The 27,788-nt window shown below is 36.9% G+C and overlaps 1 protein-coding gene across 1 annotated transcript in view; it reads right to left on the bottom strand.

Moving 5' to 3' along the window:
* Window positions 1-8,524: 8,524 nt before the first annotated feature.
* The window catches only part of PITPNM3 (PITPNM family member 3), a 1,300,985-nt gene continuing 1,281,721 nt past the window's right edge, over window positions 8,525-27,788 (bottom strand). Inside the window, exon 20 of the mRNA XM_044054869.1 lies at window positions 8,525-12,201. Within this exon, the coding sequence (XP_043910804.1) occupies window positions 11,896-12,201 (306 nt within the window). The 3' untranslated portion in view covers window positions 8,525-11,895. The remainder of the gene's footprint in view (window positions 12,202-27,788) is intronic.

The raw sequence follows: 27,788 nt of genomic DNA, 5'->3' as shown, positions 1-27,788 counted from the left end.
AGAATATGCCCATTCCTGAAGGTGCATGCAATGAGATGGTGCAGAATAATCCCATTCCTGAAGGTGCATGCATTGAAGACAGGGATGAGCATGAGGAGTTGTCCATGTATGGCACCTGAGCTTGAGAATAGGTGCACATATGCAGGTCCTGCCCTTGTAAACACTTCACTAATCAGGTTTCCTGTAGGGAAATAGATGATAGGACATAAGTATAACCTTGATAGCTGCCTCCCATGATATGTTGTTGCCCAAGTAGAATGAATAGGTTAGTCTGAGAGACCTGATGGTCATCTGGCACTGGGAAAAAAGACCATAGGTAAAATGCACTGATTAGAATTTTATTAAAATCCATACAAATAATTATTCTAATAATATCAGAGAATATCCTGGATGGGACCTGACTGAGCTGAAGCAGCTCAGCTGAGAGCTTATTAGACTGAGGATCTTAAGGTCCCTGGTTCAGTCCTGTGCTTTGGCAGAGTTAGCTGACCACTAACCCCTGAAAGCCTCCATGAGGAGTGCATTTTACCTATGGTCTTTTTATCAACAGGAAAGCTCTGAGGAGCTTAGTGTCCACAACACTCTTTCTTCAGCTTAGCTTAGAATGAATAATGCTTTCCCCACCAACATTAATATTCTCCAAGAGGGGCTGATACAGACAAATGACTGGTGTCAGAGCTATGGACTAACGCTAAATGCCAAGAAATGCTTATCAGTTTCCTTTCAGAAGACAGTCAACCCTGGTAACTATCATATTGACAACTAACCCTAAGAGTTGACGCAGTAGTCTGGTACTTGGGGGCACATATAGACAGAAGGTGTCTATAGTGGTGAGGAAATCATTCATTCTGTTGTGCAGCTTATAAACAAATGCATGTCATCTATGTCCAAGAATATCATCATTCCAATGTATTCAGTACTCATCAGGCCTATCACTGAGTATAGTGCTCTGTTTTGGTTTGTACCTATCCAGGCACATCCCACAATTAAAAGAATACAAGACCTAAATAACATGTGCTATATAAACTGCTTCAAAGCTATATCCCTTTATTCTGCTTCCTACAGGTTATTTATGCCTGGCATACAAGGCATCTTTAGACCCCATTGTGATGGTCCTCCTGCAAAACAAACAGCACCAGGATTACCTGTTCTAAAGACTTAAACCTTTCCTATGATATTAATAGGACTTGATGGAGAGAGAGGTATGTATCCCAGAGACAACATAATCTCTGGAACAAGCTCCCCATTCATGTGAAGCAGAGTTCCTCCCTAACCCACTTCAAGTGTAACTTGGATGACAGGTTGGGGACCAGAAATTCACCTCTGTTTGGCACCTATGTCTCTAATAGACACAGGCAGCCAGTAAATGGTTCATCTCCCAGGCCCCTGCTTACACTGCCAAGAGTACCAAGACTTGTCAAAGGTTTGTGGTGCATGGCTAGGCTTAAAAAGGCTCCAGTGGTTGTCAGCCTAGTACATACCTATGAATCCAAGACTAAAATAATATTTTGCACTAAAATATTAGTTTATGAATGATTTATTTATTTTTTATTAAAGGTCTCACAAGGGGTCTGTTTGCTGAGGCTGCCATAACTCTCTGCCTTCAGTTTTTCAAATGTTGAAAATTTCCTCAAATGCAGAAAAAGAAGGAAAAATGTGGAACATTTATCAATAGCTTTACCAGAAAGTTCATAATAGGAATAAAACACTTTGTTCTGTGCTTTCAATATGGTTTATTGGTGAAACACTGTGATTCATTATTACTTACTCTTCAGTTTTGCTTAGAAAGTTTAAGACTGGATGTGCAATAAAAGTTTGCAGTGTGGAAAAGGAAATTTTTTTTTATGAAGCAAAATGTGGGGCTTTTCTGCAACATGAGGTACAGTTGAGAGGTATGGAACTTTGTTTGTTGACCACAAAACATGGTCAAAGTACAGTGCAAAACATTATGTGTACAGAGCTCTGAAAATGCAAAGTACCAGAAGTGTCATTTGTATAGTAAGATCAGGACTGCAGTACCTCAGAAAATTCCACTCTGAGGCAAAATTCTCTCTCCATTAGTATATAAGTAGTAAGGCTGTGGCAAGCACAGCCCATTAGTTGTATATATGAGGGTGCATGGTACTTACAAAGTATTGAAATGACCTTTGACTTTCAATCTTATTCTGGTAGTTGCAGTTTTGTAAGTACACTTTTTTGTGTTGATCACTGTTGGGTTATGTTTTAATCATGGCATCAAGCAGACATGCAAATGTAACTGGGAGGCACAGCTTAAGAGTGGATCAAAAACTACTGATGGGTAGGAAATCATTCATGGACAGGTGCTGCAGATAAGTTGTTCATACAAGAATATAATATTGATATCTGGATCTACTCTGTAGAGTTCATTCTTTGTGTCTATAACTGACATTATTAAAATTTTTGAATATAAATCTTATTTCCATATAAATGTCATGCCAATTAATAAACTGAGCACTTTGGATGAGAATGTGAGAATAGAATGGGTTATTCAGGAAGGCATGAAAAAAAAATTAATAAGGCAATCAGTATTTTAGTTTAGAAGTGACCAGAAGTCCCCTTGAGCTTTGACTTGTACAATACTATTCACAAAGTACATTTTCTGACAGCCTTATATAGATCATGAGACCTTTACTTCACTGACATAAAAAACAGATTTTTTTTCAGAATTAGTTTAAATAAGTGGGATTGTGTGTTCATGTTTTTGAAGGTTAACTATTTTGTTTTTGCCATTGTGTGTTTTAAAGCATGGCCATCACTTCCAGTTTGCTACAAAGTGTTTGCATCTTTAATGATAGGTTTAGTGCTTTTGTCCTGATAGGATATAAAACTTCATCAGAACTAAAAGGTGTTCTGCTCTACCAACAGTTAAGTAGGTAGCATGTCATGTGACTTAAAAAAGCATCACTATTAAAAGAGCCAGTAAATGAAAAATCTAAAAATTTCTATACAAAGATGGACAAAATACCCATAATTGACTTTTGACCTAGGAAGCACTAGGGCTAGGATAGAGTTAAGCTTGAGCAGATGATAGCCAGCTCACCTACCTTGGGCAAAAGGCATGGGGTGTTGTGGAACTATGCTGTAATGGAGTATGGGGCTAGCAGCATTAGTATCTCACATGTGCACAGAGGGGAAGGTGGGTACTGATGAGTCATAGGTGCATGCTTTAGCTTTGCAAGCCTCTCTTCTCAGAGGAAGTATAGTGCATATAAAAAATACATGTAGTTATGAGCATAAGGTGCAGGGTCAGGATGCCTTGATTCCTGTTTTACTCCATGAAGATGGTTGAATGCTCCAGCTATTGAAATGTCAGGCTGACATTCTTGTCCAGGTGATAATCTGCAAGGGATCAGTGTGTTTCTTCCCCCCAACCCCACACTAGACCAGATGGTTATATTGGACAAAGGGTCCAAAAAAAATAGTTAAAATCTTCAGTAGATTCAAGTAAAGGGAACAATCACATGGGTAAGATGCCTTTAGCTTTTTGGGACTCAGTAGTTATAACCAATGTCAGATCCAGCACCAGGTGACCTAGGCAGTTTCCTAAGACCCACTTGCTGGGACGGGCCTACTGGCCAGGGGGCTTGCACAATTACTTTTTAATTAAAAAAAAAAAAAAAAAAAAAAAAAATATATATATATATCTTCTTTAAGGGCATTTGTCATTATGAATGCCCTCTGTGTGCAACACAGATTTACTTACCATCATGTGTCACAAACCTGCTGCTGATTGCCTCTTCTATTCTCTGGCCATGCATAGAATTTAAACACACAGCATTTCTGCTAACTACTTCTGTCTGTGGAATAAAGCTCAGACATTATCAGCAGGGTTCTTTCCTTCTAGAAATGTATGTATTTGTATGTATGTATGAGTGAGTTTCAAGGAACTGTGATCTTCAAGGGAAGAGAGATTTACTGCTGCTCATGCTAAGTTTGTTTTCAATGTGCAACTGTTTAGCAAATGGTCATTACTGTTTGTGCTACAGAATTTGAAAGCAGTTTTAGTAACACAACATGCAGCATACTTGCTTTTGATTTAGAAGGCTGTAGGTTCTACTCCCACACCATGTAGACTGATTTCTGACAGTGTGTTGTACTTTAAGGGGCAGGGGGTGCTGCAGTTCTTAAGTGTGTCCTCCTTTGGTTGAGATGCCTAGTAACTATGAACCTGTTGTTGGTTTACCATCCATTCCCTATTGCAATATTACCAGCTTCCATTTTTTTCAATGTAAAATAGGCATTTTATTCTTCAAGGACAACAGGCATTGAATTTGTAGATGAAATGCATGGAAATAGAAAGTTATTTGCTAGTTTCAAAGTCTTCTTTAGTTACAGAGCTCTTTAATGTGGAATTATTCAAATGACTTTTACTTCTGTAAAGACTGTGCATATTGACTAATATTGGTGGTTTATTCTGATAGAAGGTTGAGTGGCCTTTTATGGTAGAAATGCTCTGTAATGGGTTTTCCATTACTGATTCATATGTTCTGTTTCACTGCTTACTGAAAAAATGTTCAAAACTACAAATTTAAAACACACTCTAACATGTGATGCTGTATTATACAAGGAATATAATTTAATATAATCAGGAAGGTGAATCAAAGAACACATGCATGTATGCATAGTCCTAAAAATGTGTGCAAGGGGCCTGTGGTTTGAAAACAGCCCAAAGATAAACTTAATGTCCCATTGGCCAGATGCATTTTCTTTGAATGTGAGTTTCAATGCCATTTCAATGAATGTGAGTTTCAAGGGCAGAGAAGTTTACTGTCAATGCTAAGTCTATCTTCATTGTGAGACTGTATTGTTTTGTTTAGCAAATGTCTATCAGTGTTTGCGTTATAAAATTTGAAATCAAAGTTTTAAATTAAATCCAAATATGTGTAATCAGTGTAGGCGTAAAGAAGAAAGTAGTATGCACACTGACAGGCTTGAACAGTGTTTAGGGTAACTGGGGAGAAATAGCCCAGTAATGCAATACTGAAATGGCTGGGGGGTGGTTAGCTGCCATCATGACGTTGCTTTGTGTATGTGTGGGGGGGGTGATCCATTACATCGCCCACATTTGACCATGATCAGGCTCTATTTGTAACTGTGGCATCTTAAGATAGTATTGAAGATTGCAGTCCTTTTTATTATCTGCGCATGCTTAGCATCTGTACATCTTGTCTAATTTTTGTTGTGATTCATCTAATGATTATAAAATGTTCTTTTAATAGTTGCACACCAACTTTTGTCACCCATAATCAAGATCACATGACCTTAGATATGTTCCTGTTCTCCAGTAAATCCATCTGTCAACATCAATAGCTCTAATGAAGTACATTAAATTAACTCTTTTCTCTGTTTTTTTTAATGCATATTTCTGAACAGTATTCTGCATTTCTTTTGAAAGCAGGAAGAATTATGTGCTATTTAGTATTTACATTTTATAGCTAATTTGATATCCATAAGTTTGGCTGGATGCTCTTACTTTTCAAGGGCCTTTGTTCTTGTTTTCGTTGTCTGCAGGTTGAGAGGTATGCCAAATACTATTTATGTGTCTGTTATAATGAGTTCTAACCCTGTTTTACTTTTATGTTTCCTATAACTAACTGACGGACTGTAATTTACTGAAAAATCATTATGTTTAACATGCATCTCTGCTCAATGCTTCTTCCAGGCATGTCATATTTGTTATTGCTGAAATAAAGGTCATTTGTGTTATTTGCATATTGTTCAAATTAATTGCTTAATTTAAGTTAAAGGCAAAAGAAAAGTCAAACACCAAGTTCCAGAGTATCTGTTTTCCTGTTATTTACTTGATGTGAAACCTTTATAAATTAAAATGACCAGTGCTGAAAACTTAACGGACATGTACAGTATATACATTATCTCTGACACAGAAAATCAATTTATGGAGTATGAAAATACAAGGTGATTCTTGAAATATTGTAAATTTTATGATGACATGTAGGTTGTACAGACACACACAAAGGTATACAAAATGTATACTGGTCTGACTGGGTGTACAGTTAAGAGGAAATAAGGACTTTTTTTCAGTACATCACTTTTTAGAACTGCTAATCAGAAATTATCTAGAAAATGTCAGTATGGTTGCACATTTTCTGTTGGATGTGTGCTAAGGTGTCATATATTTGCACCTGTAAAATGCAAACAAGAATGAGGGAAGCAGAAGAAGGTCTCACTTTGTGGTCTTTCTGCAATGAATTACTAAACAGGTTAGCCTTCTTCTATCCCACCTTGGCAGTATGTTTCTGCCTCATTGCAAATGCATGAAAACATGTGACTTCTGCTATTGAACTTCCTGGTGTCACACAATAGGCTGGAAGGATGTGCCCAGGCTCTGTACATCTCAGTTCTTTCCTGTTAATCACACAGTTTGGATCTCTGTCCTAGCATGCATTATGGAAAAGATTCCAGGATTAATGCCTAGAAGGCCAACATTTTCAAAACAGTCCTGCGGTCACTACACTAGGAGCCAGGATCTACAACAACACTATCTCCAATGTTATACTGAGAAGCAAAACATTAGACATGACCAGTAATGTCAGGGATTCAACCTACAGCAGTGGTTGAGGGATCCCAAAAGTTGCAGCACAGCAAACACTATAACTAAGGAATTAAAGCCTCATATGCAGATAAACAGAAGATGCTGATATGATAGAATCATCTCCCAGTGCATCCAGAGCATACATCCTTTCCAGAATAAATTATATATTCATACTAATTCTTGCTACCTTTAAGGTGAATCTTGATAACTGGATTGGTAGCTACAAATTCTTCCCAGGTCTACCTTGCATTACCTGCTTGGAAACAAGAGGATATGTGCTTTTAAGACTAAAATGGGCCTTGGGCTGATTTTCATTGTACAGCCCATGAGATGCAGGGAAAACAAGTTTAAAGGAGAAGAGCTTTGATCAATAATTGTTCATATCCTGCATTTTCTGTTTTTTTTTTTCCAACCTCTGTTTTGGGGCACTGCAAAATGAGTCTCAGCATTCAGCAGGGAGCCATTTATTTGTGGAGCAATCTTAATGACATTATTAAAACCATGTTGAAAGGATTTAATATATTAACATAGTTTGTTCCTGATTGGAGAAGTAAGACATTATATGCTTAAAGGGTTATGCTTAAATCAGATAAATCACTTTTTATTTTATTACTGAGTGTGGCGAACAGCATGGAGCCAAAACAAATGAGCTATGTTGAACACTTGTATTTAGTAACTATACTTTTTTTAATTGATTGGCAAATCTGACCACAATGCAGTATATGAACCATAATATAAGGCCAATGCCTAAGGGTTAGTCCTCATAGCAACCTTCCCGTGATATTAAAAATAGTACTGGAAACAAGACTAGGTATTTAATTGGAAAAGAAGCATCTTAGGAGAGGAGATGGGAAATAGAGATTCTGTAAAAGAAAATATGATATTATGGTATATGTGTGCATAAGTGTACTGCAATTATTCATTTGTTCTTCCGTCTATTTATTAGAGCAGGTAGAGGAAATGGACCAAATTTTATTTATTTATTTATTTAATATTTGTTGACTGGGAAAGTCTGACTAGAACAGAGTCTATATTCAGCGGAGGCCTGGGGAGAAATGCTCTAGACGCATGTCTTTGGAATGTGGGTGGTAATCTGAGTACCCAGACGAAACCCCCATGAACACAGGGAGGACTTGCATACTACACACAGAAGGCACCCCAACCAAGAATCGAACTGAAGAACCTCTTGCTGTGAGGCAACAATGTTAACCACTGCACCACCCTTTATTAGACTTGACTTAATTAGTTTTCAAAAAAAATGGCAACGCAATAACACTGTGATACTAATACAGCAATGAGTAGATATATGTACAAGTGAAACAGGAGTTTACTAACAGATAAAATAATCAGCTAAGGAGTGGGCAGGAAGTAGACTTGAAAGAAAGAGAGATTTCAAGGGACAGTGGTCAAAGTTCAGGATTCCATACATAAGACAGCAAAAATAGATAATGGAATGAAGGTACCAAAAAGGGGAGTACAACGACGTTCATTTTTGGAATAATTATATGCCAGATATTTTGCAGTTTCGAGGCAGATTCAGGCTGAACACAGATACTTAAAAGTATATATATATATATATATATATATATATATATATATATATATATATATATATATATATATATACTCACACACACACACACATACACACACACATATATATATATATATATATATATATATATATATATATCTATAGATATGAGTTTAATTCTTAATTTCGAAATTCCACAATCCCAACGTCCAATATATCAAACTCAGAACCTCGAGATTGTGGAATCTCAAAATTAAAATGAAGACATCAAAAACATGCTTTTGCAGGGGGAAGCCTCCCTTTTCCCCCTACACCCCCTGCAACGTAAATATACTAATGCCAAGATAAGTCTACAGTGAAGAGAATGGTAACGGAGATTGCTCTACAGTGCAGAACGGGAACGTTGCCGTTCTCTTCACTGTAGTGCGATCTCAGAGTTAGTATATTTAAGTTGCAGGGTGTGGGGGGTGCAGTTTTTTCTGTGGATCCCAAAACATCGGACCTGGAACTCCTTAGAAAGATGGAGTTACCATGCTGGAGAATGGACTTTTTTTTTTTGCTGCTCAACTTAGAATTGAAGGTTGCTAACTCGGGGATGATTGACGCTATGTGCTAGATATGAGCCATGCATCGCCATGACTACTCTACCAGTCAACAATGACTGCAGGTTAGTGAAGTTTGCTGATGAATTCAAGGTAGCCAGTGCAGTAACTTCCTGCTCTGATCAAAAACTCGTATAAAGTCATCTGGAACAGCTTTCTAGATGGAGTAATGAAAACAGGGTCTCCTTTAATTGTAAAATGTGTACAGTAGTCCATATAGGAAATTCAAGTAATGAATATCTCTGTGCCTTAGGAAATCAGATAACTTCTAAATATAATCATGATGTTTATTTGGGTATTATAATATCAGAAGACTTTAGCTTAGCTAGACATATAAATAAACAGCTAAGAAAATGCTGTGATTTAATAAGGACTCTCATTTGCTTATAGATGTTCGACTGTATTATTCCTTTGTATAAGACAGTGATAAGATCCAAATGAAAACATAGAGATGGATTCTGGTCATATAACGAGTGGCATAAAAAAAAAGACTTGAGCATGTTCAAAACTAATTTACAAAGTATATCTGTTTGCTTAAGACCTTGAGTTAAGAAAATTGGAGAAACCTAGATCTTTAGTCTGTTCACTGAAAGCTAGTTTTGGGTGACCTTATATTGGTGTATAAGAGCTTACATGATGATTAATTATCATAACCTTAGATATTACTTTTAACTCTCTTTCCACTTCAACCAGGAATAATAACCTGCTTGTATATTATAACTAGACTAATATGTTCAATATATCTGAATCATTTAATGTTTGAGCTGCTAGGCAGTGAAATAAAATGCCAACATTTATAAAACCCTCTGATTGTCTTGGGATTTTGAAAAATAGGCTTGGTGTTTGGTTTGGTGATAAGGTTTATTGGACTTAAACTAGATGGAGATTGGCTTCAGATGATCCTGTTTAAGGTTTTAGTTATATTTCTACACTGAAAGACTGAATATACATATTATTTCCAAAAATCAGTAATAAAGAGTTCATGACTCTAATGTTTATAAAACACGGATCATGCTCTCATTAACATCGATACATGTGCAGTATGTAACAGCCTGCTATGGAATTTCTTACATTTGGAGATAAATGTGACTTAGAATTGGTACAAGATCCATAATCATTATTAATTTTACTAGTTTTGGTTTGAATCGATTCTGTTAATGATGACAGTCTACATCTACAAAAGCTGTAGATTTTCTCTTGTCATGGCAAATCTGTAATTGTGTTATATCACAATTTTAGCTGATAGCTTTCTTACTCTGCATACGTGCCTCTCAGCAGTAATAGCAAGTTTATTCATGCAATGCTCCTCATTTGTATATGAACTACACACCAGCTGCCTAATTGTTGCACAATACCGTGGTTTTTGAAACACTAGTGCACACTAGCCTTTTAGTGCCATGCTGGTCTTTTCCTTGCATTTTACAGTGCACAAGTTGTGTATAATGTGGACAGCATCACTGAATTTGTTCCATCATTATCTGCTGTGATATTTTTACAGATCACCAGTGCCAAGTTTAAGACTGAAATGTGCCATCCCAGTATCTCCCAGTCACAAAAAGTATCAAAAAAGGTAAACATATTCATTAACACTTAAACGCTCAGCTCAAGATCTTACACTGGTGACTTTACATTTAACCTACATATTTTTCAAAAATCTGTACTGAAACATATATTACACCATCAGTGCTCATGTGATGACAAAACAGACCACATTTTTACAATTTTTACAGGCTGAAAGTTTCTCATACCAGGTTTTCATCTTAGCTCATTTAAGGTCTGTAACACTGCATATATGATACCCATAATGAGAACTAATGAAAATGAACACTTCACACTATATTTTGTATTTCTTGTCCATCTGTCCATTAGGGATGTGTACTAAATAATTGCCCATGACTTGGCTGTTGTACCAATGTGGACTGTTGTTCTAAAACAGCACTGTAGTGACAGAGGCATTCTCTTACAGTTCAGATACTGATGCAGCTTTTGAAGATTTCAGAAGAGGCGTGACTACTGCTACCAGTATTAGTCGGTAACATTCTAAAGAGGCTCATCTAAGCTTTGACTTCAGCTGTATATTATCGAATACAAAATTATATAAATAACACCACTGTCAACTGACACTCTGTGCAAGTACAACAAAAGAACCCTAAACTCAAGTTCTGCTTTGTGTTATGAAAGCTTGGAGCTTAGAGTTTTTAACACTGTAATCATATGCAACAAAATTTTGATTGCAAACGTATCAAACACTGTAAGACTGCACACTGTAAAGCCATAGTTTATCCTTAATTCAGAGAACTGACAATGAACTGTAAACAACGATGCTTCATTATTGGGTATAAAACATTCCATTCCCATTCCAGTTTCTCCTAGCCTTAATGAGAGCAACAGAGTAGCTGCTTCCTTGTAGTACTTTTTTGTTATTGAAGTATTTTGTTGTTATTGATGAACATGCCAACACTGTGGCATGGCATTTGTTATATCTGAGAGTCAACTGAGTTTCCATGGTCAGAGTAAAGTAAGCAGCAGTCTCTGCAAGCTTTCATTCTATCAACTGATCAACTTCTGTAATCCACTCCTTGTTGAACAATATCCTTCATCAATTGTGGGTGTAACTCTTGAGCCTTTTAGGTTTTCAGGAAAAGTATGACCTACGCTGATACATTATTACCATTAGCATGTCATACATTTCCTGGCAAAGTTTCCATTCCGGTATGTCTTAGACCCATACATTTCATGTATTTTTCTAAATGTTACTTTAAGTGCTTCACATTTTAATGCTGAAAAGGACTTAAACAGTCTAATAAAATGCAAAATGAAAATCTATGCTATTATTACTGCAAATATATATTTAGGATAAACATTCTGAGAACCTAACTAGGAACTGTGGAAACATTTGCCAAACCATAGATTATATCCCACCTTTGACAGACGTGACAAAGACTTTATCTTGAGCAATATTAATATTTCTTACCACGTGGAAGCTGAATATTTGTGATTCTCCCCAAAAAAAGGATTGGGAATTATGTAACAGTAGGCTGTCTTAGTAGTCCCTCAGTTTTGGATTGGTTAAAGCTGGTATGGACACATATCTCTGGCCTTTATTCTGATGCTGGTCCCAGTACCACCTCAAAGGCCAACCCACAGACTGATGTGAACATTTGATACTGAAAATTACCAATGTCTTAAGATGGTGAATCTGATTTATGACCTCCTCGAACCCATGCCATTGGTACTAAATGCCTCTCATGGTCTTTGTCTGATTCAGGCTGACTCTGAGCGCGTTCTGGTTTAGGGTTTGTAGAGGGAGGATCAGGTTGCTGTACAGACATTGTCCTACGTAAATGAGTCCTTTTTCTTAAAAATTCAGGCTGGGCATGTAGTCCAAAACTTCCTTTCCGCAGAATCATACGAGTGTTTGTCTTCTTAAGACGTGAATGATGCTGGAATTCTAGGTTAGCTAGATGTGCTGCATAACCTTCACTCAGAAACTGAAAAATAAAAAAAATAAAAAACATAATGTCTGTATCATGCAACATGATAGGTTATTTAATTCATCCTCATAAAGAACAATGTCCAGAAATAAGATTTGCTTTTTATCCCTTTGATTAACAAACTTAAATCCAAATCTGATGTTCTGCATATATTAAAAAACATATCAATCATGTCCTGGTCTTTTGCTCTTCTAAGAAATAAAAAAAATCATCTATATACCTACAATAACAGATTATTTTGAAACCATTTCATTGATATGGAGATTTATATATATATATATATATATATATATATATATATATATATATATATATATATATATATGTATGTATATATATAAAACATCTCCATATCAATGAAATGGTTTCAAAATAATCTCTTATTGTAGGTATATAGATGATTGTTTCTATTTCATAGAAGAGCAAAAGACCACACACACACACACACACCACACCACACACACACACACACACACACACACACACATATATATATATACATATACATATACATATATATATATATATATATATATATATATATATATATATATATAGGGTCTACTTCAGCAGACCAACCACTCACCTGACACCCAGTTGCCCAAGGCGACAAGAAAGACATCTGGAAGACCGACGTTTCACGTGAAGTAAGCAGCCACTTGGCCATCCCGATAAAATTAACTAAAGTAAGTAAAACTAAAGCCAACCCACACCCCTCTAACTAAATTTACCAACTCTGAGGATGCACTACTGCAGGGGTAAGGGGCAAAGTTCAACAGGATAGCCAAGTGGTTACTTACCTCATGTGAAATGTTGGTCTTCCGGATGTCAGTCTTGTCATCTTCGGTAACTGGTTGTCGGGTAAGTGAGCGGTCAGTCCACTGAAGTAGACCAATATATATATATATATATATATATATATATATATATATATATATATATATATATATATGTATAGGCCCCTGTCAATATACCTCTCAGTTACTATATAACTCCCCTAAGTCATTTTATAAGTGAAGGTATGGGCAATTCCCTAGAAGTGCCATGAAAATCGATGATTCAGCACTCAAGGTATAATTTTAAATGCTCTATGAAAGTTCTTTTGCGTTATAGCACTGGATATATAATTTGATTGTTACGGACCTGACCTATTGCTCTAAAGCTACAGAGCCACATGTGCAAACATTCTGCTGGCACTGTAAAATGGTTGCGCTATCAGTTTCTAGGAAGCCTTCAGGCTGTGCCCTAAAATTCATGCCCCATATCACTGTGAGCATCTGTTGCAACTGGTATTACTAGTTTTGCCCCATGTACAAATCCCAGTTATACCTCTTAACTTCTATGCATGAGGATTCTAACAAATGCAAAAATATCGGGAAGGCAAAGGCCCAAAACCATGGACAGATTTTAAATATTGCTGTTACAAACTTAGAAATTGTTAGAATAGCATATGTTATATTATCATGCAATATTTGCTATTATAACAACTTTCGAAGAATAGCATATTTTGTAATAGTGGACATTTTGTTGAGGATAGACCAAGAATATGAGGGAACAATCTGCTAAATTCTGGTCAGCTGAGAGGTATCATCCCAATTCCTTCACCAGTAGCTTAGCAAGGTTGAAGTGAGAGGGGTAACTGCCTGGGCATAAAGTGTTGGGAGTGAGATCAGCCAATCCCTATTGATCTTTAATTCAGCTGGTATTGCATTTGCAGTCAAACCTGGGCACTGTGTGTACTCTGTGTGTGTTCTAAACTGTAGCAGCTACAGTTAAAAAATACATATATAGATTTTTTTACTTTTAAACTAAAACTTGAGTGCTGTAGCACTCCATTCAAGCAGGGAATAAAGTGTAGCAGCTGTTTGCTGCATTTATAATAAGCAGTTTTCTACAGTTTAGATAGAATAATTATTTGTAAAACTAAAATATTAGCACCATAGTGTTCCTTGCAGGCAGGCTATAAACTGTAGCAACTGTTTGCTACATTTGTAGCAAGCATTTTGCTACAGTTTAAAAAGAAATAATGATTTTTTTTAACTAAAACATGAGCGCTGTAGTGTTCTATGCATTCAGGGTATAAACTGTAGCAACAGTTTGCTACACTGGTAGCAAACAGTTTGCTACAGTTTAAAAGAAAAAATTTATTTTTAATAAAAATACATTAAAGGAGGGTTGGGGTTAAGCACAGAAATGGGATGTGAACATGCCTCTCAAAGTCTTAATGCAAGAAATCTGGACAAAACCCAACAAAATAGGGGACAAAGGCTCAAAAATAAGGACATGTTTTAAATATTGCTCTTAATAATTTAGAAAGTTGCTAGAGTAACAGAGTTTGTTTTAACATACATTTTATGAAGGATTTTAAGTATGAAACTCATATGTATGTCATTATTTAGTGACTTCAGTCCTCGGATAATCCCAGTAATTTGTCAAAAGAAAACAAATTTTATGAGGAACGTAGTAAAAATATGAGCCAATAATCTGGACAGTTTATGTTATGCTATACAGACAGGGCAGTTTCTTTTAATGATCTTTTGAATTATTTTTTTTCCTGTAAAAATTTTTAAGTTTGAAGTGATTGGCTTTATTAAGAGTATGCATTTTATCGGCATCAGCCTGTGACAGATCAAATGACTCATTTTTTAGTTTTCTCATCAGCCATTTGAATACTTTGTAATATACACTAGTTGATTCCCTCGTCATAAATTGTTTTTCCAGCACTGATGCATAAGTCAAAGGTGATTGGTTCATAATGATGGTGTGTGCCTTATTTTGCACTGGTGACTGTTCGATTGAGCACTTCCCTGATCATTGGCTATATGGTTTCAGGTCCCATTCAGTGCTGGTGCTTTAGGTTGAATGAGGTGCCACTATTGCCTCTTTGATTAATTTTAATTTTACTTCATAACAAGATATGTCATTAGTAAGGAGGAAGTTGATTTGACTGGATGGTTTATTTTAATGATTAATTGCTAGCTTTTTAAATAGGTGTGCTGTTCAAGAATGTTTTCTGATGGTCTGATGAAACGACTGTCATTGAGAAAGCACATACCTCAATTTTATTTGTTTTATTTATTGTAATAAATGTTATTTGCTTTAATTGCGCCGTATTTTGGTGATTCCTGATTTTTTTCTGTATTTTGTTGGATGCTTACATGGGAACACCATTAGTTCTTGATGGAAATTTTACTCTGATTTAATTTTGCTTGCTGACATTGAGATGGATTTTAATCCAGGACCGTCTTCCGTGGTGAAGAATCTTGACCATTTCTTTAAGGTGGTCACAATGGATGGAAGTGATTTGTTGGTATATATGAACTTGTTGATCGAACCATGGCCTAAGGAGAATAGTACTGATATGGTGACCCTGAAGATGGGCATGAGAGACTTTGAAAATAATCTTTATCATTTGAAATGCCTCCAGTTATGTTTACACATGGAGGCTTGCCTTAATTTCAAAGTAGTGCCAAGAGGCTTGAGAGTTCTTAAGATGCCCACCTATGGACAGTAATATCCTGAACTCCTTGTTAAATGGCACAAGCTCAATTTGGAGGTAAGCCTGAATTACATCAGACTGTTGGCTGATTTTTTTCAAACCTGTTGAATTGAAGTTCTTGGAAGAAGTCAAACTGCAACAAATTCTCTTTAGCACAGCTGTCCCCGTTAAAGTTTTGAGACTTCCCTTAATGAGATGCTTGATGGTGTTGCCCTGTTGTTAGGACAGAAGAAGAAAAAGCTGAGTAGAGATATCCATGATTGTAAAAGTGGTCACGTGTTTTTTTTAGCTGAGGGCTGAGAGAGGTGATACTAACACTGTGAAACAGGACGCAGTCATCAGCATGCCTGCAGCTAAACCAATTCAAACCTCCATTCTCAATGAGGTGGATTTGCCTGTAGCCAATACCGATCCTTTGACTGAGTTACATTCAGACATACCATCTACCTCTACTACAACTGATGTTAGAAGAAAGACCTCCTCTACCACTGTCAGTCAGGTTTTTCCATCATTTCCACTACCCATACTCCAGGGATCCAGCAGAGTGAAGAAATACTCAGTGAGCAGGGGAGGTAGAAAAAGAAAGATTCTTTGGAAGCAGGCCATCACAAGACAATCAAGCGGATGTGGAAAATTATCAGGCGTCCTTAATTTGGAACACTTCTAGAAAGACCTTGACAGACCCCAAATCTGTTTTGAGTAAGGGTCTGTCTTTTACACCTAGTTAATGGACAGACCTTGTGGACACCATTACTTATTTAAGACTGTTTATCAGAAATGTGATGCTAAGAACTATGTTTAGTGAAAATAATAGTGTGGATTTTTTTAGAAAACCTAGTAGCTTTGTACCTCCCTTACAAATGACTTTAGAAGTGTTTGGAAAGTTATGTGAAAATGACCTGTTTGAGATCTAATATGTGTAGTTCCACCTTTTACAACCTTACTAAAGAGGAACGTATAGCCCTTTGCTAGTCACAGAATGATACAGATATTGTCATTAAGTCAGCAGATAAGGGGGGGGGGTTCTAAAGTTGTTATGGACTATGCTTTCTATGCTACATGTCTGAGCAATATGCTGTCAGACAGGTTCACATATGAAATTGAGAGTATGAGCTATTTTGTATGCACAGCCACCCAGGATTGTCTGTTGAGTGGAATTATTACTTTAGAACTCTATTTAACAGTGGAACATCCATTATTACCCATTTCCAGGGCCTTCCTAAAATTCATAAGCCCCCTGAATGCCCACCCTTCAGACCTATTGTGTCAGGGAAGGATTGACTGACTGAACCCTCTTCTATTTATGTGGACAAGCAGTTAAGGAGGGTACTTGATCTGTGCCATACTGCTCTTAAAGAGTCTAATCAGTTTCTAAATGATCTGTATCAGTTTGTGGATGGCCATACTCTATCTCTTCATTGTTTAATTGTCACGTTCAATGTTACATCTCTATTTACCATCATCCCCAATACAGAGGGACTAGAGTTGGTTAGGATGTTTTTAATGACACACAGTTAAATGGATGTTAAGCATATTGATTTGACTTGTCTTTTCATTGAAATTGTCCTAGAAAATAATGTGTTCCTGTTTGATCAAGTGTATTAGCTACAAAGGACCAGCATAGGTATGGACTTGTGCCAATACTACACCAATATGGTTCTGGCTCAATGGGAAAGCAGTTCTGTGCTTACCTCTAATTGGTTCCAGCCACAAGTTAAGTTTTGTCATTGGTATGTGAACGATGTATATTTGATCAGGGGTGGCTCTATTGAGATCTTGATGGATTTTGTGGCATTTTTACATACTACCACATCATTCTTAAAGTTTACGATGAATTATTCATAAAATAGCATTGAGTTTTTGGACATAAGGGCTAATAGGTCACCTGATATGTCCTTTTCCACCGGTCTCTTTAGGAAGCCTTGTAGGAGGAACACACATCTTTAACAATGTTTTGAAGGGTCAGGGCATGGATGTTTCTAGGTTGAATAAGAGCAAATTTGATTTTAGAAGAGACCTTAATTGCCTCCAATTATAGTTGGTGAGTGTTGAAATACAAAAAGCATGATCTGGGAGAGTTATGAAAAAGTAGGACTAAACCCTATTGTTCTGAACCTGTAGAATCTGAATCTGTCCATGTTAACTGTAATGGTGAACACCCCCCTCTTTCTTTATTTTATAGTAGTGAGGTTAGATTGGTCACTGAGGTTATTAGGAAACACTGGTCCATTTTATTAACTGATGATAAGATTAAACAGGTTGTTGGGGTTGAGCCACATTTCAGGTTTAAAAACAGGAAGTCCCTGAAAAGACTTGTTTGTTACAATAAAAGGGGCTCTAATCAAGATTCAGTGGAAATACAGATAGGCACTAGGGGCTGTCAAAGATGCAATTTTTGCTCTTTTGTCGAAACAAGTGGGGTATTTGTTCACCCTGACACTAATATTAGGTTTGAGTTTGATGTGTCAGCAGACTGTCAGACTAGAAATATTGTTTATTCAGCTTACTGTGTGGTCTGCAGATCATTCTGTGTTGGTAAAACAAACAGGACATTCATGGAAAGGATTAGACAGCATTTCTATAGGATATGTATACATGATGACTCTAACGCGTTAGCTAAACATGTAATTTAATGTGGTTCTACACACAAATTCAAGACCTTGGTTTTAGAAAAACTTGAATGAGATCCATGGTGATTTTTGCAACTCCACTGAAAAGGTGGAATTGAGTTGGATCATTAGACTTCGGGAGGATAGGGGATCAGGGTTAAAAAAGAAGATTCCCCTGAAACCCATGCTAAAGTCCCGCAATTTGTATAGATAGGTTTTTAACCACTGGCATTTTTATGCGCTTCATAATTTTAAGGTGGGCATTTTCATCTGTTTGACTATAGGCTATGTGTCTTGCAGACAACCTATTTTATGATCTATAGTCTATATTATGTGTCACTTGGGAATGCATTTCCAGCTACTGACTATCAATTTGAATGGGGAGAGCCTCCATTCCCCAGACTGGTTCCTGAATGTCTTGTTTTGGATATGATTGGCTCTTTATGGGGGTGTGGAAGATGTTCTCTATTGCCTGTTGAACATTTTGCAGTTTACACAGGCTGACCTTGTAGCTACAACTTCTTTTCTCCACCGTTAATGTTCAAGTCTGATGTGTTAGATTTTTAATAAGGGTGTGTGTTTTGCTTGCATTAGCCCTCTGTAGACTGACCAACTCCTCCTAGCTTGGGTGTTCTTATTTGCCTGAATGTAGGCTGTCTGATTTGTAGCTTAAAATCTATATTCTGTATAATTTGTCACTTGGAGATGTTTTTCCACCTATTGATCATTGATTTGAATGGGCTGTGTTTCCATCACTTTGACTTTTTTTTTAATGTTTTGTCTTAGTTATGACTAGCCCTTTATGAGGGGTGTGGAAGTTGTTTTCCATTGGCTATTGATTGAATTGCAGTTCTCTATTGGCCATTGAATGTTTTGTAGTTTATGCAGGTTCACTGTGTAGCTTCAGCCTTTTTTCTCCAGCATTAATATTTAAGTCTAATGTATTGGATTTTTAATAAGGGTGAGTATTTTGCTTGCATTAGCCTTCTGTAGATTGAGTGACTCACTTTGCTTGGGCATTCTCATCTGTCTGAATGTAGGCTGTCTGATCTGCAGCTTACGATCTATATATATTGTATTATATGTCGCTTGGAGATGTGTTTCCAGCTACTGATCATCGTTTTTAATGGGGAGGGTCTCCATCCCTTTAGTTTTTGGATGTTTTGTCTTAGTTATGATTTGCTTTTTATGTGGGGTGTGGAAGTTGTTTTCTATTGGCTACTGAATATTTGGCAGTTTAAACTGGTTGAACTCGCTGTTACAGCTTCTTTTCTCCAGTGTTAATGCTTAAGTCTGATGCAATTGATCTTTAATAAGGGTGTATGTTTTGTTTGTTTTAGCCTTTTGCAGATCAAGTGACACCCTTTGGTTGTTTTTGTATTGGGCACATGAATATTGTGTAGTATATGTTGGCTGGTTGTTTAGTTATAGGCTTTCTTTTCCAGCATTATGGCCAAGCCTTTAGTGTTCGGTTTCTAATGAGGGTGTGTGCTTTCTTTGTACTGATTATTAGTAGATCCTCCCCAATGCAAGATAGGTTGTCAACTGGGTAGATGCTAAATAATAGGACAGTTTCTTTTAATGATCTTTTGAATGAATTTTTCCAGTACAAATTTTTAAGTTTGATGTGATTGGCTTATTAAGAGTATGCATTTTATCAGCATAAGCCTGTGACAGATTGAGTGACTCTCCTAGGTTAGGTTTCTCATTGGCCATTTGAATACTTTGTAGTATATGCTGGTTGGTTCCCTAGTCATAGGTTCTTTTTCCAACATTGATGCACAAGTCAAATGGAACTGGTTTTAATGAGGGTGTGTGCCTTATTTGCACTGGCCATTGGTCGATTAAGTACTTCCCTCTGCTTGGCTATATGGTTTTAGGTCCTGTTCAGAGCTGGTGCATTAGGTTGAACGAGGTGTCACTATCACTTCTTTGATTGGTTTTAATTTTATATCGTAACAAGATAGGTTGTTAGCAAGGAGGACGTTGTTTTCACAGGACAGTTTCTTTAAATAATTAATTCTTAGGCTTTTAAATATGCGTGCTGTTCAAGAATGTTTTATGATGATCTGATGAAGTGATTGTTATTGCAAAAGTACTTACCTCAATTTTACTTTTGTGTTATTTGCTTTAAATTCTGCCAGGTTTTAGTGATTCCTGTTTTTTTCTGTATTTTCTTGGACATTTACATGGGAACACTGTTAGTTGAGGGGGATTTTACTCTTCTTTGAGTTGAGAGGTATGGACCTGAATGTCTGGAGTAGGATGGACAAGGGGCATGTCATGCAGCTGGCCACCTGGTTAGTGTGCCAGTAGAAGGAATGTATGTTTTAAGAGCTGGGGGGGGGGGGGTAGTTGAATACTTAATTGTAATAAGTCGATCACTTACATATATTGGTTTATTACAGGAAAGTGCTTTATTTATGTATTTATTTTTGCTTTTCACATGAAGAAAGTGGGGAGGGGGGGCACTTGTTCATAGTTCCAGTCCAGGCTGCTGGTTAAACCAGCTGTGCTTCTGTCCTTCATCATAACCATCATCTACTTTGCATCTTGATTTTCGAGCAAATGAAAAAAAAATATATAAAAACAGAAAAAAAATCATTATCTTAGTACTACAGCCCACCCACAGCTACATTCCAGCCTGATAGCACTTGGTATACTCAGGCAATGTAACAACTGTCTGATGTTCACAGATAATGGTCTATTGCTTAGATCAACACATTCTATTTGTACGGGATGCAAATACTTGACTTCTTTGGAGGTTTCACTGTCAGCCAAGTACGTACTGTGAGCATCATCATCACTAAACCACACACATAACCATACAAAAGGATTGTGTGCTGAAGCAGTTAAAAATCCTTGCCTAAGCCTCAAAGGCGCATTAAAAGCAGTGCCCAGCATAAATCAAACATTGCCTGGCAGAAACACTGTTGAAGGTCAGCATAGAACAGATTATCCCAAATCCAGTACACCAAAGCAACCTACAATCACAAATAGAAATGTAATAGTGATTGGTGACCATCACAGTTATGCACACTGATTGTCATGAGAGAGGCTATAAGCAGGGTGACAGACAGCTGTCTTTCAGGAGACAAGATATCTGACAGCTGAAGGACTATGTTGGCTCTTAAACCAGACAAATATTATGACATGGTGATGGTCCATGTTGGGGTAAACCATCTGTTGTGCAAAATGCAGAGGGATAAGCAGAGAGACATGCGAGAGGTCTCCATGCATGTCACAAATGCAGCAAAGACTCTGGTATTGAGTGGAATCCATACATCATCAAGAATGATTACAAAGTATAAGGAAAAGATCATTAGCTGGTGCCATTCTAGGGGATCCAGAATATGCCACATAAGGAAAGATGTTTGATAACCATGCTTCAACAGGGATGGATTGTACCCCTCATTCCAATGCTTCCACATACTTGTGAAAGCTTTTGCTGTCCTCTATTGCACCTTTTTTAGGAAGGGTCCAGCCAATGGACCTTCCAAGCTCATTACCAAAAGAAGCCAACTAATGGATCACCTTAAGGGAGTTGTACACAATTTCCACAAATCTAAACAAGAAATTGCCAGATCCAGAGGCCCTCCTGCATTTTGAAGACATCCAGCTGTGAGTGTTGTTACAGAAATCTAGTTTAAGTGCTCAGACAGCACACCTTCACCCCTTCATTCCTTACTTTTTGTGCTTATCACTCATTTAGACCTGGTGGAAACTGTGGCAGCATATCAATAGTTGTTAGAGACCACACTACCTAGATTCCTATAAGCACAATCTGTACAGATTCAAATTACACTAAACAAAATCAACTATTAGATCACTGTATGTTACAGGACCCCAGTGCAGGTCACCAGAAAGCCATAAAGCATTCCTAAACATCCTTAGCGAAGTCCTTATTAACAAGCAGTCTATTATCCTGGGAGACTACCTATACAATTATAAACTAGGGTACCTATGCCAGCAATTTTCTTGGATATGCACAAAAATTCTTAGAGTGCATAAAGAACTCCCTGAATCAAATTGGTAAGGATTCTAACAGAGGACAGAATAATCTCAACCTTGTCCTCACAAATTTGGAGTCCCTTTCACTGGTTAAATGCAATCACAGGCTAGTAACATTATCCATCAAACTCTCCTGACACACAGATGTAAACACCATGAAATTCAAGGACTTCAAATATACAGATCTCCTGACATTCTATGATGAGATCTCCAAACTTGAGCGTAGCCTTACTACCCAAAATATTGATGCTCCAAAGAATTATACTGACAAATACTCCTCACACCTAGACAAATACATTAATATGGGAATCCTGCCTAGATCCAAGCAAAAAGGAAGACAAGAAAACAAACCGTCATAGTGGTCGACAAGCATTAACAAAAACTATGCAGTAAAAGAAAGAAAGAAACTCATTAACATATACAGTAAAACGAATGACTCTCAAATTAAGACAGACATCAGAAAATAGCTAAGAAACTAAAAAATACCATCAGGAAACAAATGTATTCCATGATCTCGGACTAGCTATGTAAGCTAAGAATAACCACAAATCATTCTTTAGTTATTTCAGGAAAATAAAGACTAGCACTAAACACTGCTCAGAATATATTCAAAATAGTACTACCTGCTCTGATCCAGTGGATATCACCAGCATACTACCAAAAAAAGTACTGCCACCCTCACCCTAGAGACAGCCATTCCAAGCCCACATATCCTAGAGGAACTCTAATCACTAACAATCGCCAAAGAAATGCATTGAAAGCCATCTCCAAAACAAAAAAAAAAAATACAACAAACATGGGGCCTGATAACATACCTGGCTACCTAATAAATGGCTCCAAACAAGCACCGACAGACCCACTTCTTAATGTCTTTAACCTAATCTTACCTAAAGTCTGCGACCCACAGGTGTGGTGTATAGCCGTTGTGATGCCACTCCATAAGGCTAACCTGACCACTGACCCCAGAAATTATGGACCCATCAGTCTGATGAGTCCTATATACAAAGTCATGGAATGTATCATAAATAACCTGCTAAATTAATGTCAAAAATCTTATTAGACTTGATCCTCAGCAGTCTGGACTTGTTAAGGGCAGATCCTGTTTGATGAATCTATTCAACTTTTTAAGAGTGTGTGACTCAAGTCATCAATTATGGCCTAGCTCTCTGTGACTTTGCCAAGGTATTTGATACTGTACCAGATGCAAGCATAATAAACAAACTAAATGAGGTCTAAACTGACCTGTATATAGTTAGATGAAGAGCAAACTGGATTTGGAACCAATCTATATTCAGGGTAAGGGGTCTGTGTCTTCTTATAACATGAAGGTTATCAGTGTAGTCCTTCAGGGATCTGTGCTGGGACCTCCACTATTCATTATTTACTTCTTGGATCCCCATATATCAAATAAAGATCTGTGGTAAACAAAACACGTGGATGACTGTAAGCTGAGAGTTATCATCATGTCTCCCTCTGACATACAGGCACTCCAATAGGAGCTTACACTTGTCAGTAAGTGGCATATGAAAAATGGATTCAAATTGAATGCAAAAAAGTTCAACATCTTTGCCTTTGGTAAGCAACCACTAGCTAGAGCCTATCTTTGAAGAGACCTGGGTACTTGGGTAAATAGCTTCCTCATGTTTGATCACCATTTTAAAACTGTGGTTAGAAAATACTTCTACCTTGCACAGGTCATAGCAAAAGATATTTAGAAAGTCCTTCTACATTGCACAGCTCATAACAAAATATATTTCCTCTAAGTCAAGGAAGTCTGCACCTCCTTGTATTCCACACTGTTTAGGCCAATAATGTCTCCTTTGGGACATACCTTGCAAAGCATATCAGGTAATTGTAACAACCCTAAAGGTTTCTAACTAAAATGATTAAGGGCTTAAAAGACCTGAGCTACCAGAAAAGACTAGAAGCTATAACTCTTTATTCAGTATCATTCTGACTCCTTAGGGGTGACCTGTGCCTCATGTATATGGCCATAAGGGATCCAGTTGTCCAATAACTCATATACCTTCATAAATCAAACAGTCCTACTAACACATGGGCAGAGATCTAAACCTGCTCCCACAGATTCAAGGTGGAAGGATAGATTTTGTACACAGTGCCTACCCATTCTTTGGAAGAAACTTCCTCTCCAAATTAAGCAGTGTAACACATTATCTGCTTCCATAAAGGAGCTAGACTACTGCATGGATATTCATAAATTCACCTGTAGTATGACTGGCCTGTCTCTCATTGCAAAGGGAGGTAAGGCCTGTGGGTGGGTATTGGCAAGGTGGGAATGGCCACTTGGCTCAGTTGCCTTGTAACTCCTATGACCATATGATCATATTCAGTGCTTATTTCAGAAATTATACTGAAACACAAAAGCACAAAGGCTAACAGCAAGACCAGCTAAGGCAAACTGAAGCAGGAAAGACACTTGGGAAAACAAGAGAATACTACTACAACAAGACAGACAAAACTGTCAGGAATGGTGTTAGAGGCCTTCAAGGATGCATAAAAGAACAAAAGAAATGAAAGGACAGATACAGAAGCTAAACATAAACAGTTTATCTTTGAGAGATAGGTTCTTCATCCAAAGAATCCTGTGCCCATACAACTAGCTACCCTTGCAATTCACAGAATTTAATACACTGGCCGCGTTTAAGTTCTGCTTTGGAAACTCAATGGACACCCACAAATTTACTCCTTGGATAAACAGTGGGGTCCTCATTGAGTGGTGTGGCAAACATACTCACTAAGCTCTCTGACTTGCATAGCTAGACTATATGGTCACCTGCTCAGTAAGAACATATGAAACTATGAATCTATTAAAACCAAAGTCACATTTGCCTGAGATGTAAAGGATTGCATGGAGTTTCTACAGAAAACATTAGGTGAGTTTTGGAATTTCCCTACTGTATAACCAGGGATCAAACACAAAACCAGATAAAAATGAAACAGTCCAAGTGTACACAGCAGGTCCACACCAAAATAAAATTCTCCCTTTTATTCACCAGTAGATTAATTGCTTCTGTCAGCTTATAGCTAAAGACTTCACCAGAATCTACTCAAGCATACAGAAAGGTAATTTAAATAGTTACAAAACACACCACCTGACCAATTAATCAATTGTTACTTAGAAAGACATACTGTGAAAAATTAAACACAGTGCAATTCTTCAATGAGCGCCCCCCCACACACACTTTTTTCTTTATCAAATTCCGGGTTGCTTTAACCAAAATCTGGTTGAATTTGTCCCCACAATGTGAAAATCAAACATCCTTCTTGATTTGTTTCTCCAGATCAAGAATATCTTTCATTAAAACATCCATTTCCTCAAGTTGTGCATGATCATAGTTTCCATTAATTCAAATCCCTACTTGTTGAACAGTCCAAGAAGTTCACTATTCATGGGGGAGTCCCGGGTTAAACTGTTCAGAAATTTCCAGGTTCTCAACCCCTTAGGGACTAATTTTAATTTTATGCAGTCATTGAAATATTTGTTTTCAATGTAGGTCTTCCTGTAGCGAATGACCTTCGTTTCAAATGATTCTAACATTTGTTCAAAAGTAATGTTAGACTCATCAAGCGATATTCTCAGACTTGCTAACAGCCCATGGTGTTAGGTAATCAATGTACGTATAATGCTTTTCTCCAGTCATTATTGCGCATCTGTCTCTTTAAATAACATTTTTTTGTATTTTATAAAAAGAGAGATATTTCAGTTAGGCAAAATCCTTGAAAAGTAAATGAGTACACAAGCACAGCTTCCGCTTTAAAGATCAAGACCAAGGACTGTTAAAATAATGAATCTGTAAGATGATAAAGAATATGTTTGGAGTAGTAAATCTTCTTTTGAATTCCTTCTGCCTAGTGACAGAGATGTGATGAGGGAAAGTAAAATCTGAAATATGACCAAACTCATGAATTAGATATGCCTAGCAATGGAAAGCATTATAAATTCATGTAAAATAATACTGCATCGCTTTATGAAAGGATAATGATTAAGGATAAGGATATAGATCAGGCTCATGGCTGGTTATGAGGGGTTAGATTTTAGGGGGGAAAGAAGTACTTTTCTTTTTATCAGACAAAAAGCAATACGTGCAAAAGCTAATTAATTGGGGCCTTGTATACTACAATGCAAAGAAGTCCTTTTTGTACTCAAATAATGATTTGGATACACATAATTAAACAGGGAAATCTGTTACCCTTTCTTGACAGTATTTCTGATTACCTTCAGATATTGTGGTACAGTATTTTAGAGGATAAACAAGTCTGCTCTGAACTATTCCATATCTTTCAGGCAGTGCAGTAGTAAAATGCTTTAGTATCCTGTGGGGTGCACACCAGTATAAGCAACATACTATTCACTGATGGAACAGGATGACCAGGAGAAATAATTGAAAAAATTAAGGGAAGCATGAACTAAGTTCTGCCATATTTAAGGGAAACATGAGACAAGTTCTTCCATATTGCACAGTAAGCAATTTTTGACACTGAGGTGCATTTTGTTCATTACATTGCTACAGGTACAAATTTTTCCTATTGGTGTGGATTGTTTTAAGTGCAAAAGAGAAGCTAGTTTTAAAGTACACTGTTTTTTTCATGTCTTCAATTAACCTCTTGCCCTAGAAAATCATTGTATAAGCCCTATATATATATATATATATATTCTTACATCCAAGGATGTGGTTTGGGGGAATATACCTTATTTGACAGTACAAAAAATAGTTAGATGCAACCCCATGTTCCTTGTTTCAAGATTCATTGAAAACAAAGTAGAAATTCTAAATGACTTTAATATAAATGTAATCATAGTTTCATATAAATACTCCACCATATATAAATAACCTTATTTATTATTTTTGGTATATCAAAACTGAGATTGTAGTCTCATTTCTTTTACTTACAGTTTTGAAGATTGGTTCTGTTTAAGGGTCCTGTTTAGGGGTCATGAAAGTTTGCTTCATTTTACTATGAGTCTTGTGATACTGTTTAAGATGGCTTTAGAGGCCATATTCCTTCTTACTATTACAAGTCTTTCTGACTTACAGAGCACTGAACATGAGTTAACAAATGGCAAAAAAGACAAATTCAACTCAAATTCAAATTGTGCTTTTTTACCGGAGGATTTCTTGCTAGGTGCAAGCTTATCTGTACCATCGCATGTTGGTGGGCTTACTTTTGGATTCTAATTTTGAGGATGCACTTGGAGAAAATGGGAATATTTTGTTTTATTGGAAAAATATCGCCTTTCCCCAAAAGGAGTACAACCTTAGAGTCTGAATATAATTATTGGGAGAGGTATAGCCCCACATCAGGAGGTGCAAATTGAGGTTTATATCCACTGCAGGATCTTATGATTTTTTTTGCTATTTAGCCAGTCTTGTTCAGTATACAGCAAGAGTTGAGCCAGTAAGATGAAACAAACCACTTGAAAGAAAATTGAATGCAAACTCTCT

Source organism: Protopterus annectens, chromosome 13.part0 (assembly GCF_019279795.1).
Source record: "Protopterus annectens isolate FY-2018-M chromosome 13.part0, PAN1.0, whole genome shotgun sequence".
Lineage (NCBI taxonomy): Eukaryota > Metazoa > Chordata > Ceratodontiformes > Protopteridae > Protopterus > Protopterus annectens.
The sequence above is the reverse complement of the archived record's forward strand: the minus strand, read 5'-3'. Positions and strand labels throughout refer to the sequence as shown.